This window comes from Eleutherodactylus coqui, chromosome 8, assembly GCF_035609145.1.
Source record: "Eleutherodactylus coqui strain aEleCoq1 chromosome 8, aEleCoq1.hap1, whole genome shotgun sequence".
Lineage (NCBI taxonomy): Eukaryota > Metazoa > Chordata > Amphibia > Anura > Eleutherodactylidae > Eleutherodactylus > Eleutherodactylus coqui.
Window position 1 is genome coordinate 4,342,189 of NC_089844.1, and position 20,781 is coordinate 4,362,969.

Below are 20,781 nucleotides of genomic sequence, written 5' to 3' on the forward strand. Positions count from 1 at the left end.
TGTACATAGGGGGCAGTATTATAGTAGTTATATTCTTGTACATAGGGGGCAGTATTATAGTAGTTATATTCTTGTACATAGGGGGCAGTATTATAGTAGTTATATTCTTGTACATAGGGGGCAGTATTATAGTAGTTATATCCCTGTACTTAGGGGGCAGTACTATAGTAGTTATATTCTTGTACATAGGGGGCAGTATTATAGTAGATATATTCTTGTACATAGGAGGCAGTATTATAGTAGTTATATTCTTGTACATAGGGGGCAGTATTATAGTAGTTATATCCCTGTACATAGGGGGCAGTACTATAGTAGTTATATTCTTGTACATAGGGGGCAGTATTATAGTAGTTATATTGTATATAGGGGGCAGTATTATAGTAGTTATATTCTTGTACATAGAAGCAGTATTATAGTAGTTATATTCTTGTACCTAGGGGGCAGTATTATAGTAGTTATATTCTTGTATATAGGAGCAGTATTATAGTAGTTATATTCTTGTACATAGGGGCAGTATTATAGTAGTTATATTCTTGTATATAGGGGGCAGTATTATAATAGTTATATTCTTCTACATAGGGGGCAGTATTATAGTAGTTATATTCTTGTACATAGGAGGCAGTATTATAGTAGTTATATTCTTGTACATAGGAGGCAGTATTATAGTAGTTATATTCTTGTACATAGGAGGCAGTATTATAGTAGTTATATTCTTGTACATAGGAGGCAGTATTTTAGTAGTTATATTCTTGTACATAGGGGGCAGTATTATAGTAGTTATATTCTTGTACATAGGGAGCAGTATTATAGTAGTTATATTCTTGTACATAGTGGGCAGTATTATAGTAGTTATATTCTTGTACATAGGGGGCAGTATTATAGTAGTTATATTCTTGTACATAGGGAGCAGTATAATAGTAGTTATATTCTTGTACATAGGGGGCAGTATTATAGTAGTTATATTCTTGTACATAGGAGCAGTATTATAGTAGTTATATTCTTGTACATAGGGGGCAGTATTATAGTAGTTATATTCTTGTACATAGGAGCAGTATTTAGTAGTTATATTCTTGTACATAGGGGGCAGTATTATAGTAGTTATATTCTTGTACATAGGGGGCAGTATTATAGTGGTTATATTCTTGTACATAGGGGGCAGTATTATAGTGGTTATATTCTTGTACATAGGAGCAGTATTATAGTAGTTATATTCTTGTACATAGGAGGCAGTATTATAGTAGTTATATTCTTGTATATAGGGGGCAGTATTATAGTAGGTATATTCTTGTACATAGGCGGCAGTATTATAGTAGTTATATTCTTGTACATATGAGGCAGTATTATAGTAGTTATATTCTTGTACACAGGGAGCAGTATTATAGTAGTTATATTCTTGTACATAGTAGGCAGTATTATAGTAGTTATATTCTTGTACATAGGGGCAGTATTATAGTAGTTATATTCTTGTACATAGGGGGCAGTATTATAGTAGTTATATTCTTGTACATAGAGGGCAGTATTATAGTAGTTATATTCTTGTACATAGGGGGCAGTATTATAGTAGTTATATTCTTGTACATAGGAGCAGTATTATAGTAGTTATATTCTTGTACATAGGAGGCAGTATTATAGTAGTTATATTCTTGTACATAGGGGGCAGTATTATAGTAGATATATTCTTGTACATAGGGGGAGTATTATAGTAGTTATATTCCTGTACATAGGGGGCAGTATTATAGTAGGTATATTCTTGTACATAGGCGGCAGTATTATAGTAGTTATATTCTTGTACATATGAGGCAGTATTATAGTAGTTATATTCTTGTACACAGGGAGCAGTATTATAGTAGTTATATTCTTGTACATAGTAGCAGTATTATAGTAGTTATATTCTTGTACATAGGGGCAGTATTATAGTAGTTATATTCTTGTACATAGGGGGCAGTATTATAGTAGTTATATTCTTGTACATAGAGGGCAGTATTATAGTAGTTATATTCTTGTACATAGGGGGCAGTATTATAGTAGTTATATTCTTGTACATAGGAGCAGTATTATAGTAGTTATATTCTTGTACATAGGGGGCAGTATTATAGTAGTTATATACTTGTACATAGGGGGCAGTATTATAGTAGTTATATTCTTGTACATAGGCGGCAGTATTATAGTAGTTATATTCTTGTACATAGGGGGCAGTATTATAGTAGCTATATTCTTGTACATAGGGGGCAGTATTATAGTAGTTATATTCTTGTACATAGGGGGCAGTATTATAGTAGTTATATTATTGTACATAGGAGCAGTATTATAGTAGTTATAGTCTTGTACATAGGAGCAGTATTATAGTAGTTATATTCTTGTACATAGGAGGCAGTATTATAGTAGTTATATTCTTGTACATAGGGGGCAGTATTATAGTAGTTATATTCTTGTACATAGGGGGCAGTATTATAGTAGTTATATTCTTGTACATAGGAGCAGTATTATAGTAGTTATATTCTTGTACATAGGGGGCAGTATTATAGTAGTTATATTCCTGTACATAGGAGGCAGTATTATAGTAGTTATATTCTTGTACATAGGGGGCAGTATTATAGTAGTTTCATTCTTGTACATAGGGGGCAGTATTATAGTAGTTATATTCCTGTACATAGGGGCAGTATTATAGTAGTTATATCCTTGTACATAGGGGGCAGTATTATAGTAGTTATATTCCTGTACATAGGAGGCAGTATTATAGTAGTTATATTCTTGTACATAGGGGGCAGTATTATAGTAGTTATATTCTTGTACATAGGGGGCAGTATTATAGTAGTTATATTCTTGTACATAGGGGGCAGTATTATAGTAGTTATATTCTTGTACATAGGGAGCAGTATTATAGTAGTTATATTCTTGTACATAGGAGGCAGTATTATAGTAGTTATATTCTTGTACATAGGGGGCAGTATTTTAGCGATTAGATACTTGTGCTTGGGGTGCAATATATAATTCTCCTCTGTGCACCCTTTTGTGCTTGGTTATTGAGTGGCAAGTCCGTATGCTTTGCCTTACATTCCTGCTTTGTGTAGTTGTTGAATGCTGTGTGTCCTGACCTTGTCACTGCTGAATTCTAGAGCCATAGAATGGTAGAGTTGGAAAGGCTGTTTTCGGTCATCGGGTCCTCTGGTGTTGTAGTGACCTCCGGGGTCATCGGGTCCAACCCCCTGCTCAGTGCAGAATCACTAAATCATCCCAGACAGATGTCTGTTCGGCCTCTGAAGCCTTCCATTGAAGGAGAACTCCCCACCTCCCGTGGTAACCTGTTCCACTCATTGATCCCCCTCACTGTCTAATATCTAATCTGTCTCCTCCCTTTCAGTTTCATCCCATTGCTTCTAGTCTTTCCTTGTACAGATGAGAATAGGGCTGATCCCTCTGCACTGTGACGGCCCTTCAGATATTTGTAGACCGCTATTAAGTCTCCTCTCAGCCTTCGTTTTTGCATCCTAAACATTCCCAGATCCTTCATGCTGGGCTCCTTCGGGTTGGTTTCAATGCATGGATTCACACGGTTTTGATGCAGCATAAGAATGCGGAATGAGTGCAGCTTCTAAGCTCACTGCACTTAGCCGTGCGGTTTTCCGTTGCGGCCGGCTGTCCCAAAGATAAGAGCGAGGCCGCAATAGAAAAAAAAGACAAGCTGCGTCCTGTGAATCCATGGCACAGCGCCGACTAATGCCTGATTTGCCGCAACGGATTGTCCGTCCCGTGTGGACAAGATTTTTGACAAATCTCGTCCACATGGTTGGCTAATCCTGGATTAGGGGCCGCAGACAGATTTGCAGGAGCTAAATTCTGGAAGGAAATTTTGTGGGAAAACCGCCTTGTGTGAACCCTGCCTCAATCATTCCTCATAGGACATGATTTGCAGACCGCTCACCATCTTGGGAACTCTTCTCTGAACTTGCTCCAGTTTGTCTATGTCTGTTATAAAGTGGGGTGCCCAGAACTGGACCCAGTATTCCAGAAGAGGTGTGACTGAGGGCTTATCCACATGAGCGTATATCGGGCGCGATTTCATACCTGGCCAATATTTGCTGCCCATCTGATGCATTGGTTTACGTAAAAGCGCCTGGCTAGCTAAGATGGCGCATACAGTCTTGTACGCTAGCGACGGTGGCTCCCATAAACTCCTATGGGAGCCTATGGTAGCTGCCAGAGAAGAGAGGTGGTAGGGAGTTTGACAGTGTGTCTGCTAAACTCCCACCCCTTTCCCTCCTTCTTTCCGCCCCTTGCTGGCTGTCTACCTGCCCGATGGCAATCTGGGCTCGATGTACATGACGCGGGCCGTCTGAAGAGGCGCACAAACTGCAGATTTGTACGCCCATTCACACTTTTTAATGGTGTCGGCAGGTGAACACAAAAATGTCTCTGCTCGTTTGAATAAGCCCTGAGGAAGAGTAGAGGGGATAATGACCTCCCGTGATCTAGACTCTATGCTTCTCTTAATACATCCCAGAATTGTGTTTGCCTTTTTGGCTGCTGCATCACATTGTTGACTCATGTTCAGTCTATGATCTATTAGTATACCCAAGTCTTTTTCACATGTGCTGCTTAGCCCAATTCCTCCCATTCTGTGTGGGCTTTCTTCATTTTTCTTGCCCAGATGTAGAACTTTGCATTTCTCCTTGTTAAATATCATTCTGTTAGTCGCCACCCACGGTTCAAGCCTGTCTAGATCTTTTTGAATCCTCTCTCTTTCTTCCCTGGTGTTAGCTATCCCTCCTAGCTTTGTGTCGTCGGCAAATTTAATCAGTTTCCCACAATTCCCTCCTCTAGATCATTTATAACAATGTTGGCCAACACTGGGCCTAGGACAGAGCCTTGTGGTCCCCACTTGATACATTCTTCCACTTGGATGTGCAGCCATTTATGACCGCTCTTTGAGTACGATCACTCAGCCAGTTGTGAATCCACCTAACAGTTGCCTTGCCAATCCCAGATTTGGTCATTTTTACAATAAGTCTGGTATGAGATACTTTGTCAAATGTTTTATTATTAATACTAATAATTTCATCAAAGATCTTTCCCGGTATAGAAGTCAGGCTCACGGGCTTGTAGTTTCCTGGGTCCAACTGCTTCCCTTTTTTGAAGATAGGTGGACCATCTGCCCTTTTCCAATCTTCCAGGAATTTTCCCAGATTATGGCAAGTGGTTCAGCAATTACCTCCGCTGCTTCCTTTAGTATCCTAGGATGTAATTCATCTGGACCTGAAGACCTGAATTCATGTAAGTTAGCTAAGTGTTCCCTCACCATCTCTCTGCTTACAGATAGCCTGCATTCTTGTATCCCCCAATAGCACAGGGAAGATCAGTTGCTGTTCCACCTACTTTCCAAGAGAAAGCAGATACAAAGTAGGAATTTAAAAGTTCCGCTTTCTCAAGATCATTTTTAACCAATTCCCCATTTTCATCCTGTAAGCATCTAATAGCATCTTTGACTTTTCTTTTACTTTTGACCCCGAAAACCTTTTTTATTGCTTTTGGCCTCTCTTACAAGTCTCAGTTCATTATCAGCTTTACCTTTTCTGCCACTTGCCCTACAGTTTCTGCAGACCGCATTATATTGTTCTTTAGATATTCCCCCCTGTTTCTATTTGATAAACACATTTTTCTTCGTTTTTAACATGTGTGCAAGTTCTGTGTTCATCCATCCTGGTCTCTTTAAATCACCGGTGTTAAACACAAGGCCCGCTGCCTCATTTTATGTGGCCCGTGGCGTGCTGACAGCCGCTCACCCCTGTAGCGATTAACAGCTGGAGTGCCGCAGTTCCCCACTGGTAATCACGCTGTAAGCGCTGATCCCGGCGCAAACTCTGACGTCAGTGTGCAGCCGGGGTCCTCCTACCTTTAGTCACCTGCTCCTCAGTTCCGCAGGTGAGGATTCAGGGAGGAAGCATTCCCGGCGCGCACACTGATATCAGTGTGCACTTGGGCTCAGCGTGAGCAGAGTGGGTGCGGCGCTGACAGCAAGGAGGAGGTCAGTATATGGGTTTGGGGGGGAAATATTAATACTGAGGGGGCGAGGGTGTTAATGTTACTGAGGGGGGGGGGTGTTAATGTTACTGAGGGGGGAGGGGGTGTTAATGTTACTGAGGGGGGAGGGGGTGTTAATGTAACTGAGGAGGGGTGTTAATGTAACTGAGGAGGGGTGTTAATGTAACTGAGGGGGGGGGGTGTTGATGTTACTGAGGGGGGGGGTGTTGATGTTACTGAGGGGGGGGGGGTGTTGATGTTACTGAGGGGGGGGTGTTGATGTTACTGAGGGGGGGGTGTTGATGTTACTGAGGGGGGGGGGTGTTGATGTTACTGAGGGGGGGGTGTTGATGTTACTGAGGGGGGGGTGTTGATGTTACTGAGGGGGGGGTGTTGATGTTACTGAGGGGGGGTGTTGATGTTACTGAGGGGGGGGTGTTGATGTTACTGAGGGGGGGGGGTGTTGATGTTACTGAGGGGGGGGGGTGTTGATGTTACTGAGGGCGGGGTGTTGATGTTACTGAGGGCGGGGTGTTGATGTTACTGAGGGCGGGGTGTTGATGTTACTGAGGGGGGGGGTGTTGATGTTACTGAGGGGGGGGGGTGTTGATGTTACTGAGGGGGGGGTGTTGATGTTACTGAGGGGGGGGGGTGTTGATGTTACTGAGGGGGGGGGGTGTTGATGTTACTGAGGGGGGGGGTGTTGATGTTACTGAGGGGGGGGTGTTGATGTTACTGAGGGGGGGGTGTTGATGTTACTGAGGGGGGGGTGTTGATGTTACTGGGGGGGGGGTGTTGATGTTACTGGGGGGGGGGTGTTGATGTTACTGGGGGGGGGTGTTGATGTTACTGGGGGGGGGGTGTTGATGTTACTGGGGGGGGGTGTTGATGTTACTGGGGGGGGTGTTGATGTTACTGGGGGGGGTGTTGATGTTACTGGGGGGGGTGTTGATGTTACTGGGGGGGGTGTTGATGTTACTGGGGGGGGGGTGTTGATGTTACTGGGGGGGGGGTGTTGATGTTACTGGGGGGGGGTGTTGATGTTACTGGGGGGGGGTGTTGATGTTACTGGGGGGGTGTTGATGTTACTGGGGGGGTGTTGATGTTACTGGGGGGGGTGTTGATGTTACTGGGGGGGGGGTGTTGATGTTACTGGGGGGGTGTTGATGTTGATGTTACTGGGGGGGTGTTGATGTTACTGAGGGGGGGTGTTGATGTTACTGAGGGGGGTGTTGATGTTACTGAGGGGGGGGGTGTTGATGTTACTGAGGGGGGGGGTGTCGATGTTACTGAGGGGGGGGGTGTCGATGTTACTGAGGGGGGGGTGTCGATGTTACTGAGGGGGGGTGTCGATGTTACTGAGGGGGGGTGTCGATGTTACTGAAGGGGGTGGGTTAATGTTACTGAGGGGGGGGGGTTAATGTTACTGAGGGGGGGGGTTAATGTTACTGAGGGGGGGGGGGGTTAATGTTACTGAGGGGGGGGGTTAAGGTTACTGAGGGGGGGGGAAGGTTACTGAGGGGGGGGGGAAGGTTACTGAGGGGGGGGGAAGGTTACTGAGGGGGGGGGGAAGGTTACTGAGGGGGGGGGGAAGGTTACTGAGGGGGGGGGTGAAGGTTACTGAGGGGGGGGGGGTTAATGTTACTGAGGGGGGGGGGTTAATGTTACTGAGGGGGGGGGGGTTAATGTTACTGAGGGGGGGGGGTTAATGTTACTGAGGGGGGGGGGGGGGGTTAATGTTACTGAGGGGGGGGGGGTTAATGTTACTGAGGGGGGGGGGGTTAATGTTACTGAGGGGGGGGTTAATGTTACTGATGGGGGGGGGTTAATGTTACTGAGGGGGGGGTTAATGTTACTGGGGGGGTAATGTTACAGGGGGGTAATGTTACTGGAGGGGGGGTTAATGTTACGGGGGGGGTTAATGTTACGGGGGGGGGGGGTTAATGTTACTGGGGGGGGGGGTTAATGTTACTGAGGGGGGGGGGTAATGTTACTGGGGGGGTAATGTTACAGGGGGGTAATGTTACTGGAGGGGAGGGGGGGTTAATGTGGGGGTTAATGTTACTGAGGGGGGGGTTAATGTAACTTAAGGGGGAGGATGTTGATGTTACTGAGGGTGGTAATGTTACTGGGGGAGGCGGCTATTTTTACTGGGGGGTGGTAATATTACTGTGGGAGGGAGTTAATGTTACTAAGGGGGGAGGTTGATACTGAGGGGGGTAATGTTACTGAGGGGGGTAATGGGGGGGCTTAATCTTACGGAGGGGGTAATGTTACTGAGGGGGATGGTTAATGGTACGGAGGGGGGGGGGTTATTGTTACTGGGGGAAGCGGTTATTGTTACTGAGGGGGGGTAATGAGTGGGGGGGTTATTGTTACTCAGGGGGAGTAATGTTACTGAGGGGGGAGGGAGGGTAATATTACTGGGGGAGGGGGGATTAAGTTTACTGAGGGGAGGAGGGTTAATGTTACTGAGGGAGGGGAGGTTAAGGTTACTGAGGGGAGGGGGGGTTAAGGTTTCTGAGGTGGGGGGGAGTTGATGTTACTGTGGGGGGGAGGGGGGCATAATGTTACTGAGGGGTGGGGGTTAATGTTACTGGGGGGGCTTGATGTTACTGAGGGGGTAATATTATTACTCTGGGGGTCACTATTACTACTGGGGCCACTGTGGGGTACCCTGTTACTACTGAGGCCACTGTGGGGGGTTTGCTATTACTAATTGGGCCACTGTGGGGGGGTTGCTATTACTAATTGGGCCACTGTGGGGGTCAATATTATTACTGGGGCCACTGTGAGGGTCAATATTATTACTGGGTCCACTGTGAGGGTCAATATTACTGGGGCCACTGTGGGGGGGTTGCTATTACTAATTGGGCCACTGTCGGGGTCAATATTACTGGGGCCACTGTTGGGGTCAATATTACTGGGGCCACTGTGGGGGTCAATATTATTACTGGGGCCACTGTGGGGGTCAATATTATTACTGGGGCCACTGTGAGGGTCAATATTATTACTGGGTCCACTGTGAGGGTCAATATTATTACTGGGGCCACTGTGGGGGTCAATATTATTATTGGGACCACAATGAGGGTCACTATTTTTTACTGGAGCCACTATCAGGGTCACTATTACTACTGCGACCACTATAGGGGTCACTATTACTACTGCAACCACTATAGGGGTCACTATTAGGGCTCGTTCACACAGGCATAATCGTATTTCGGTCGCACAAATACTCTGCGTATTTGCGCCATCGAAAATCGCTTATGCCTGCATATTTGGGGACGCCAAAACCACAGATGGGCCCCTGAAATGGTGCGCACTTATGCAGTAAATATATAGGTTTCCTGTGCACTCACCAGGTATTTGCGCGGCCCATTCACTATAATGGCCTATTGGGGTGCGCAGTATGTAACAATATAGGTCCTGCTGTGTGACAATATCCATCATGTGACTGAGCTCACTGACATCAATGGCTTCTATTCACTGCATATTATGGACGCAAATACACTAGTGTGAACGGGCCCTTACTGTACTGTCTGACAATCGGCCCTTTGAAGGTCACCATAACCCTGATGTGGCCCTCGGTGACAATGAGTTTGACACCCCTGCTTTAAACGCTTCCCATTCTTCCTTCTTTTAGGGATTGGTAACGATTGTGCTTTGAGAATCTCATTTCACAATATTGCCCAACCTTCTTGGACATTTCTGTCCTTAAGAACATCCAGCCATTGGATTCTTCCTCTTTCTGAGTTCATTGAAATCTGTCTTTCTGAAATCCACCCTTGAGGTCTGAGTCTTCTCAGGTCTTCCTCCCCTTGTTATCCAAAATGTAAGGATAGCATGATCACTGCCTCCTAAGGTCCCAGCCACCCTTACTTACTCAACCATTCCCTCCCTGTTGGTAAGAATTAGGTCCAAGATAGCAGATCCCCTTGTTTCCTATTCTACCTTCTAGAAGATAAAGTTGTCACCAAGAGCGGATAAGAATGTGTTGGATCCATTACTTTTACCGGAGAGATTCGGTCTGTTCCTTATAAATACATTGTATCCAACCATGTGTATCATCCCACCAAGTGTCCGTGATGACGATGACATCATATTTCTCTTCCTGTGGGGCTAATGCCCACAGATGAATTATCGCTGCGGAATTCATGGCCAGATGCCCCCCGCCAATTCTGCAGCAATGAGCGTCCATAGACCTTCAATGGTAAATGATTCTCCCCTGCCCATCAGCTGGGATTTCCCGCTCATGGGGCAGAATCGCAGCATGTTCTATTCTGTGCGGAAAATCGTATGGATGGCTTCCATTGCAGTCAGTGAAAGTCGTCCGTCCTGCGATATTCCGCGCAGTGGGCATTGGGGAGTATCATGGGAATTCTTGTCACAGCCCAGCACTGGCACGTCATGCCCTACACTGCACCAGCTACCCGGCTGAGACGTTCACCGTGGATACGGAAAGGTGAGTATAGGGTCTCTGGAGGGCGCTGGGTATGATTCCACTGCAGGATTCTGCAGTTAAAATCCAGCCCGGCCGTGGGCATGAGCCTTTAGGAGGCCCAATTCTTCTTGTTTGTTTCCCATGCTCTGGGCATTTGTGTAGGAACATGTTAGTTTGTGATCGGGGTCTCTTGCCCTTCTACTCTTCTTCTGAATGTTTTGTCTTCGTTCTTTCTTTCCACTTCTAATAGCGAGGTTCTCAAATGTATTAATTAGTTGTATATTTTTACCTTTTACTTCCCCTCCCATATTGTTCTAGTGTAAAGCTCTCCTAATCAGTGAAGCAAGGCGACCGCCAAATATATGCTTACCTGTCTGTAAGGTGTGACATGTTAAATGTTCATTTATTCTTTACCGTAGTCATTACTGTTTTTGGTATTAAAGACCATATTTATTCTCTATTAAATGTGGTTTGAGGTATTTTTTGGAATGTCTAGAACAAATTAATTGTATTTACATTGATTCCTATAGAAATATTTACCTCAAGTAGCAACGGTTTCTGGTAAAGCCGATTGCTTTCGGACGGATTACCAACGTTAGGCCTCCTGCTTGCGGCGTATTTGCATTGCTGAGTCTGCGGTGGGCTTCCACCTCTGGACTCTGCAGCAAATACAGTCCATAGTATTCAATGACAAAACACCATTTATTCTTCGCGAGCGGAAAATCACAATTTCTGCTCGCGAAGAATAAATCGCAGCATGCTGCGATTTTGTGCGGGATACGCACGTCTGTCTCTGGCTTCCATTGAAGTCAATGGAAGCCATCCGTCCCGCGGCATGTCAGCAGTGAGCACTGCGGAAGTATTGCGGGATCCACGTCTCTCCAGAGAGCCGGCGGCTACTGCGCATGCATGACAAAGTGCCGGACTGCACATCCGCAGGGCTATGCAGAGCCAGAAGACAGTGCAGGGTCACTGACCGGGCATCGGGACAAAGTCTGCTGCAGGAATCCCGCATGCAGGGTCCGTCACCCGTGTGCAGGAGGCCTTAGTAGAGGTTTTACTGTACTTTATCAAATGCTTTACTAAAGCCAAGATATACTATATCCACCGCATTTCCCTGATCAACCCAGTCGGTGATACCATCATAGAAGGACATTAGATTAGTCTGGCATGACTTGCTTGTTACAAACCCATGCTGGCTCTGGTTAATTACTCCATTCTCATCCAAGTACTTGCATACATGCTGGTTAATAATGTGTTCAAAGATCTTCACCGGTATAGAGGTCAGGCTCACAGGCCTGTAGTTTCCTGGATCCCCCTTCTTCCCTTTTTTGAAGATAAGGACATTTGCCCTTTTCCAGTCTTCTGGGACGTCTCCTGTTCTCAAGGAATTTTCACAGATTATGGTGAGATTTTGCTTTTCAGCCTCCCACAAGTTTTTTCTCATACCCCTTCTTATTAAATCTGTTTTTCGGTGGTGCTTTTGAATGCGGCGGGATGTTTTTGCGAGCTGTTTTTTTCTGTCTGCCGTTTGGATTGTGCAATCTGTTTCCAGTTTCCAGTTTTCCGACTTCACTTCTGTGTGTTTTTTACCTCAGTTTAGAAGCTATTTGCGTCGTTCCCACAATCCTAATGCACATTATTCTCCTGCTTCCTGTGCATCTTCCCGCAGGCCTTTGTGCCCACAGGCTGAGAGCTGTAGTTTCCTGGAGACCACCCCATCGGGTAATTGCCTAGAGATGAGACTTCTGGTGACAGATGGGGGGCTTGTGTTGGTGGTCCGGGGAGATGGCTTGTAGACCAGAACTCTCCATCTCTATGACTAAAGTAAAGTCTGGCCCCCCTGGATATTGCTCCCCAAATCCTCCCCTTCATTCCGGTACTGACAGACTATTTGTATTCACCTTGATCGCCCCTCTGTTTCTGCGGAGACCCTTCCATAAGAACTTCTCTTAAAGGGAGTGTTTGGCCAACCCTCCTGTATAACAGTAAGGTATTTTTCTTCTTTTCTCTTTTTGTCGTCTTCTATGGGTTATTGTAAGAGGTGTTCACACGTAGATGCGGATCTGCTGCGGATCTGCTGAGGATCTGCTGAGGATTTCGCCTCTTGTATGGAGGAGTGAAATCCACCTTTATCTGCGCCGCTCTCTCTCTACTTCCTCCGGTCCTGATGCTGGAGGGTATTCTGTAGGGCTCTGGTAGCTCCTCCTGTCCCTCTGGTCCTGATGCTGGGGAGCATTCTGCGGGGCTTTAGTAGCTCCTCCTGTTTCTCTGGTCCTGATGCTGGAGGGTATTCTGTAGGGCTCTGGTAGCTCCTCCTGTCCCTCCGGTCCTGATGCTGGAGGGTATTCTGTAGGGCTCTGGTAGCTCCTCCTGTTCCTCTGGTCCTGATGCTGGAGGGTATTCTGTAGGGCTCTGGTAGCTCCTCCTGTTCCTCCGGTCCTGATGCTGGAGGGTATTCTGTAGGGCTCTGGTAGCTCCTTCTGTCCCTCCGGTCCTGATGCTGGAGGGTATGCTGTATGGCTCTGGTAGCTCCTCCTGTCCTTCCGGTCCTGATGCTGGATGGTATTCTGTAGGGCTCTGGTAGCTCCTCCTGTCCCTCCGATCCTGATGCTGGAGGGTATTCTGTAGGGCTCTGGTAGCTCCTCATGTCCCTGCGGTCCTGATGCTGGGGGGGTTTCTGTGGGGCTCTGGTAGCTCCTCCGGTCCTGATGCTGGGGGGTATTCTGTAGGGCTCTGGTAGCTCCTCCTGTCCCTCTGGTCCTGATGCTGGAGGGTATTCTGTAGGGCTCTGGTAGCTCCTCCTGCTCCACCGGTCCTGATGCTGGAGGGTATTCTGTAGGCCTCTGGTAGCTCCTCCTGTCCCTCTGGTCCTGATGCTGGAGGGTATTCTGTAGGGCTCTGGTAGCTCCTCATGTCCCTGCGGTCCTGATGCTGGGGGGGTTTCTGTGGGGCTCTGGTAGCTCCTCCGGTCCTGATGGTCGGGGTATTCTGTAGGGCTCTGGTAGCTCCTCCTGTCCCTCTGGTCCTGATGCTGGAGGGTATTCTGTAGGGCTCTGGTAGCTCCTCCTGTCCCTCCGGTCCTGATGCTGGAGGGTATGCTGTAGGGTCTGGTAGCTCCTCCTGTCCCTCCGGTCCTGATGCTGGAGGGTATGCTGTAGGGCTCTGGTAGCTCCTCCTGTCCCTCTGGTCCTGATGCTGGAGGGTATGCTGTATGACTCTGGTAGCTCCTTCTGTCCCTCCGGTCCTGATGCTGGAGGGTATGCTGTATGGCTCTGGTAGCTCCTCCTGTCCCTCCGGTCCTGATGCTGGAGGGTATGCTGTATGGCTTTGGTAGCTCCTTCTGTCCCTCCGGTCCTGATGCTGGAGGGTATGCTGTATGGCTCTGGTAGCTCCTCCTGTCCCTCTGGTCCTGATGCTGGGGGGTATTCTGTAGGGCTCTGGTAGCTCCTCCTGTTCCTCCGGTCCTGATGCTGGAGGGTATGCTGTATGGCTCTGGTAGCTCCTCCTGTCCCTCCGGTCCTGATGCTCGGGGTATTCTGTAGGGCTCTTGTAGCTTCTCCTGTTTCTCCGGTCCTGATGCTGGAGGGTATTCTGTAGGGCTCTGGTAGCTCCTCCTGTCCCTCCGGTCCTGATGCTGGAGGGTATGCTGTAGGTTCTGGTAGCTCCTCCTGTCCCTCCAGTCCTGATGCTGGAGGGTATTCTGTAGGGCTCTGGTAGCTCCTCCTGTCCCTGCGATCCTGATGCTGGAGGGTATTCTGTAGGGCTCTGGTAGCTCCTCCTGTCCCTGCGATCCTGATGCTGGAGGGTATTCTGTGGGGCTCTGGTAGCTCCTCCTGTTCCTGCGTTCCTGATGCCGGGGCGATGCCCTCTTATCCGGCTCTCCTCATGTAACGCCCCTGGTACTGCTATCTGCTCATTTGCGAACTGTAAGCCTTCTTGCTGCGGCACTTATGGATGCGCCATTCTGGAGGAGCAGCTGGCACAACCTGATTGGCTGCAGGTGGCGCCTCGTGTGGCGGTAGTGAGAAGTGCATGAGCAACACCCAAAACTACAGAGGAAACAGTCAGGAGGGAGGTGAGAGGAAATGTCTCCTCTTTGGGGGTCTCGCTGTCACTTTCGTCAGCGCTGAAGCAGATGAAATGCATTTCCAATCGCTTCCGCTTTGCTGTAAAAGGGGCACAAAAGGGGAAATTCTGAAAATGCTAAAATCTAGTCGGTAGAGCGAAGAAGCGGCAATCGGCACCGTTTATTCACCGCTGTTACCTACAACTCCGTCCACCACAGGTCCTACAACTCCGTCCACCACAGGTCCTACAACTCCGTCCACCACAGGTCCTACAACTCCGTCCACCACAGGTCCTACAACTCCGTCCACCACAGGTCCTACAACTCCGTCCACCACAGGTCCTACAACTCCGTCCACCACAGGTCCTACAACTCCGTCCACCACAGGTCCTACAACTCCGTCCACCACAGGTCCTACAACTCCGTCCACCACAGGTCCTACAACTAGCGTCCGGTTTTCAGGGCCATGTGAGCCTCTTCCATGATGCCGGTCCGCGCCCGCAGGCCCCTTTAATGCTCAGCAGATTGATCCCCTGACGTGTTAGAGAGTTGGTGTTTACGTGGTCCTGACATGTAATGGTGTAACCTCACCGCGGCCACCTGCTCAGGGTTATAAATATGTAGCAGGTGAGCGCGCGGCGCCGGGGGAGCGCCATACAAAACAAGATAATTGTGGGGCGTCACAAACTTAATGCGTGTCTTCAAGGAGGCCAAGTTTCAATGGGGGCAGGGCTCGGACCGCGGGTATAGCGGCTGCCGCTTGGAGGTGGGCACTGAGCAGAAAGTGTAAGCCCTCCTACTAGCTCCGCCCCCATCAGTCTTCGCTTTGGGGTCTCGGTGTCTCTTCTGCATACGCAGGGACAACTCCCATCATCCGCATCATTGACCTTCCATAGGAGGAGTAGCAGCAGTGTTGGGGGTCTCGGTGTCTCTTCTGCATACGCAGGGACAACTCCCATCATCCACATCATCGCCTTTCCGTAGGAGGAGTAGCGGCAGTGTTGGGGGTCTCTATGTCTCTTCTGCATACGCAGGGACAACTCCCATCATCCACATCATCGCCTTTCCGTAGGAGGAGTAGCGGTAGTGTTGGGGGTCTCTGTGTCTCTTCTGCATACACAGGGACAACTCCCATCATCCACATCATCGCCTTTCCGTAGGAGGAGTAGCGGTAGTGTTGGGGGTCTCTGTGTCTCTTCTGCATACGCAGGGACAACTCCCATCATCCGCATCATCGCCTTTCCGTAGGAGGAGTAGCGGTAGTGTTGGGGGTCTCGGCATCTTCCTTGACTACTCCACCACCATCATTCAGCTTGTTACCTCCTTCCATCCGAAGAGTAGTTTTAAGAAGCAGCGCTCCGTCTTAGTTGCCCAGTGAATGCTATATATGCCCCCCCCCCCCATCTACCACAAGTCTCCATCTCTGTTATAATGTTACGCCTGCAGGTGGGGGGGGGCGCTGTAATATTGGACTTATAAACACTGTTGTAACTGATCGCACTTTAAGAAAACATGGATGAAGATGTCACTTTGTTTCTTTTTCTTCAGACCTGAAGAAGACGCTGGCGGTCCTCCTGGACAACATCCTGCAGCGGATCGGGAGGCTGGAGTCTAAAGTGGATACGTTGGTTGTGAACGGCACGGGGTCCAATTCTACCAATAGTACTGCAACCGCTATTCCCAGCGCCGCAGCTGGGGAGAAGGTTAATGTTGCAGGTAGGTGGAGAGGGTTCGCTTTTTATCCATTTCCCATCCAGCAGAATCCCCACATTGTGTGGGAGAGGCAACACTCTAGACAACCCCAAACTAGGAAGATGAAGGAACCATGTTGGTATAGGTAGTGAAGGGGTTAAATGTAACCATTTCTACATACCAGTGATGTATAGCACAGAGATGAGGAAGTCCTCCAGACCCCGTCCCCTGCATCCCTTCCTAATGAAATAATAACGGTTCCTTAGTTAAGGCCCATTTACACGGAGCGATGATCGCTGACAGTGACGGCTTTGAGCGATCATTTTGCATAAACTATTAAGTAGCTTCTCAGGAACTTAATAGCTATTTAGTGGCAAATGAAGCTTTAGCTGAAAGCAGTTAATAGCCGGAGGGCTCTTATCTGCATTCAGCTCCTTTGTTCTCCGACGGGAAACTATGCTATCAGCACTAACTGCGGAGAACTGCTGATAAGACTGCACAACGATTTTTAGGTTGGCCTGAATTTAACGATCAGCTAGCAGTGCACAATGGCCGCACGTTGAAACGCAACAATTATCACTCAAACGATCGCTTTTTTTTTTCTTTTTCAAATCCAAGTTTTCCTTGAATTTCTTAACATGAGGCCGGGCAGGTATACACGTCAGTGAAATAATAAATCCGCATGGCAGCTACAGAATAATGAGGACAAGATGTCTCTGAGTCAGGCATTCCTGCCAGGTAATACTGGTATAGGTTTAACTAAACCGTGACAGAACAAATCCCGTACACAGACATACAGAGGGGGGAAGAGGGGAAAGAGTAGTGTTTGGGGTCCCACAAATGCATTCCTCTAGTCCACACGAAAACGCCACCTGTGACCCCGGGGTGGGTGGGGCAGATCCAGGCCAGGGGTGTACCTAAAGCAAATCGAGCAGAGGCTCCGCCCCCCCACCTCCAGGCAGAGGCTCCGCCCCCCCACCTCCAGGCAGAGGCTCCGCCCCCCCACCTCCAGGCAGAGGCTCCGCCCCCCCACCTCCAGGCAGAGGCTCCGCCCCACCTCCAGGCAGAGGCTCCGCCCCACCTCCAGGCAGAGGCTCCACCCCACCTCCAGGCAGAGTCCCGGCCCACCTCCATCCACCTGATGAGTATTAAGGCTGCATAGCTACGCGCAGCTTACGCCACAATTGGTCCTGAGTGCCTTTTGACCGACTGGAAAGTTCTTCCAGGTTATAGGTCAAGTCCATTCTGCCTTTCCATTGGGTTATAAGGGGTGGGGATTTTGGTAACCACAGTGGAGGGATAAGTGCTTTTGCTGCGTCAATTGCGTGGGCTAACAGTTTTTGCTTTAGGGGGTTGAAGTTACTCGAGGTCTTCCACAGAAAAACCACCTCCGGGGATAGTGTGAAGCTGGGGAAAGTCTTCTAAGAAACTCAATGACCTCGTGCCAAAAGGTGGTCAGGATCGGCACTCCCACCAGATGTGTAGAAATGAGCCCATGCCTCCTCCGCATCTCCAGCAATTACTACATGTCGATAACTTATGGTCAGAGAGCCATCTGACCAGCAGTGTATAGTGGGCCTCTTGTGAAAGGATGAGGCCAGGCCATAAGCAAGTTTAGGATTAATATCGGATGGAGACGGGGTAATATGACGTTCCTTCTCCCATGAGGAGAGGAACACGGGTTTTGAGGCTATAGAGGGCAGGAAGAAAAGCCTACGGAGGGAGGCAATTTTCTTGCCGTTCGGCTTATTCTCCACCACTACTCTCTCGAATGCCGTGAGAGGTCTTGTGGAGACAAATGTCCTGAAAAAGTCCCCAATCACTCCCTCAACATGCTAGTTGGAGAAAGGACAGTGGCTGGTCGGGCAGCAGGACTAGTGCGGCTTCCTGTGGGTTCAGATGGGCCAGGGCCTGGGGCTCACTAAGGGATCTATTCCTGAATTTCGATCAGATCTTAGTCATGCATGGGTCCGATGGGTAACCCATGAGGCCGGGCAGGGAGCGCAAGGGGACGATCGGGGGGCGTTGGGGCTAAAGTCTCCCTTCGTAGGTCCCAGGACTCGCAGGGTCCCCGGAGAAGAGGATTAAACTTCCTATTTCTATAAGTGGGCCTCCTGGGGAACCATAGAACCTCCACTGAGGATGCTCCATACGTTTGGGTAATCAAATGGATCAAAAAAGGATTCCCTGTCGGTGCCGTCAGCCTTAGCCAATAACTGAGGTGGGAAGCAACGTAGAAGTCATGGATGTTGGGAAGACCAATTCCGCCCTCCTCTCTCTTTATCGTAAGGCTGTATGCCAATCTCCAGATGTATTTTGTCAACATTGCGCGGAGGGAGGGACCAGATATGGTAGAGGATTAATGGAAATATGTAAGATTTTATTATGTTCTTCCTCCCAAACCATGAAATGTAGGGGAGGTCGTAGTTCTGTAATCTGGCAACGAGCGGGGGGGAAGTTAGCGGGGCAAAGATCGCCTCTTTTCCTGGTTAGTTTCACTCCCAGGAAGTCAATTGCAGAGTTGGACCAGGAGAACGGGGACCCAATCACTAAGCTCCTACAACGAGTCGTTGGTATGGAAACGTTAAGAACTGTCGATTTTGTTAAAATTAATTTTAAAATTAGAGAGGGTCCCGAATCGTTCCAAACAGGGAGTGAGTCCTCCGGCTGAAAGACCCCGCATCTCCCGGTCCACCCTGATGCTCTGGAGAAGGGGCTCCAAGGCCAGAATAAATAAGGTGGGGGAAAGGGGGCAGCCCTGGCGTGTGCCATTCTTTATTCCGAATGGGGGCGACAGTATGTTATTTATAGTCTGGCGTAGGGCTCAGAGTATCATGAGAAGATAGCTGCCACAAGAGTACAGAGTTCATATACAGCCAGTCGACTCTGTCAAAAGCATGCTCCTGCCATTACATAGGGTGGTGGTATAGCTGTAGGGGGCATGCTCCTGCCATTACATAGGGTGGTATTATAGCTGTAGGGGGCATGCTCCTGCCATTACATCGGCTGGTATTATAGCTGTACGGGGCATGCTCCTGCCATTACATAGGCTGGTATAGCTGTAGGGGGCATGCTCCTGCCATTACATAGGCTGGTATTATAGCTGTAGGGGGCATGCTCCTGCCATTACATAGGGTGGTATTATAGCTGTATGGGCATGCTGCTACCATTACATAGGCTGGTATTATAGCTGTAGGGGGCATGCTCCTGCCATTACATCGGCTGGTATTATAGCTGTAGGGGGCATGCTCCTGCCATTACATCGGCTGGTATTATAGCTGTAGGGGGCATGCTCCTGCCATTACATCGGCTGGTATTATAGCTGTACGGGGCATGCTCCTGCCATTACATAGGCTGGTATAGCTGTAGGGGGCATGCTCCTGCCATTACATAGGCTGGTATTATAGCTGTGGGGGGCATGCTCCTGCCATTACATAGGCTGGTATTATAGCTGTAGGGGGGCATACTGCTGCCATTACATAGGCTGGTATAGCTGTAGGGGGCATGCTCCTGCCATTACATAGGCTGGTATTATAGCTGTAGGGGGCATACTGCTGCCATTACATCGGCTGGTATTATAGCTGTAGGGGGCATGCTCCTGCCATTACATAGGGTGGTATTATAGCTGTACCGGGCATGCTCCTGCCATTACATAGGCTGGTATAGCTGTAGGGGGCATGCTCCTGCCATTACATAGGCTGGTATAGCTGTAGGGGGCATGCTCCTGCCATTACATAGGCTGGTATTATAGCTGTGGGGGGCATGCTCCTGCCATTACATAGGCTGGTATAGCTGTAGGGGGCATGCTCCTGCCATTACATAGGCTGGTATTATAGCTGTGGGGGGCATGCTCCTGCCATTACATAGGCTGGTATTATAGCTGTAGGGGGGCATGCTCCTGCCATTACATAGGCTGGTATTATAGCTGTAGGGGGCATACTGCTGCCATTACATCGGCTGGTATTATAGCTGTAGGGGGCATGCTCCTGCCATTACATCGGCTGGTATTATAGCTGTAGGGGGCATGCTCCTGCCATTACATCGGCTGGTATTATAGCTGTAGGAGGCATGCTCCTGCCATTACATAGGCTGGTATTATAGCTGTAGGGGGCATACTGCTGCCATTACATCGGCTGGTATTATAGCTGTAGGGGGCATGCTCCTGCCATTACATCGGCTGGTATTATAGCTGTAGGGGGCATGCTCCTGCCATTACATCGGCTGGTATTATAGCTGTAGGGGGCATGCTCCTGCCATTACATAGGCTGGTATTATAGCTGTACGGGGCATGCTCCTGCCATTACATAGGCTGGTATAGCTGTAGGGGGCATGCTCCTGCCATTACATAGGCTGGTATTATAGCTGTAGGGGGCATGCTCCTGCCATTACATAGGCTGGTATTATAGCTGTAGGGGGGCATGCTCCTGCCATTACATAGGCTGGTATTATAGCTGTACGGGGCATGCTCCTGCCATTACATAGGCTGGTATAGCTGTAGGGGGCATGCTCCTGCCATTACATAGGCTGGTATTATAGCTGTAGGGGGCATGCTCCTGCCATT

General features: G+C 48.5%; 1 protein-coding gene across 2 annotated transcripts in view; it reads left to right on the forward strand.

Annotated features, from left to right (window-relative positions):
• Nucleotides 1-20,781, forward strand: part of MGAT5 (alpha-1,6-mannosylglycoprotein 6-beta-N-acetylglucosaminyltransferase) — a 186,907-nt gene that overhangs the window by 48,580 nt on the left and 117,546 nt on the right. For both annotated transcript variants that reach the window (XM_066575135.1, XM_066575136.1), the window contains exon 3: nt 16,077-16,244. In XM_066575135.1, the coding sequence (XP_066431232.1) occupies nt 16,077-16,244 (168 nt within the window). The remainder of the gene's footprint in view (nt 1-16,076; nt 16,245-20,781) is intronic.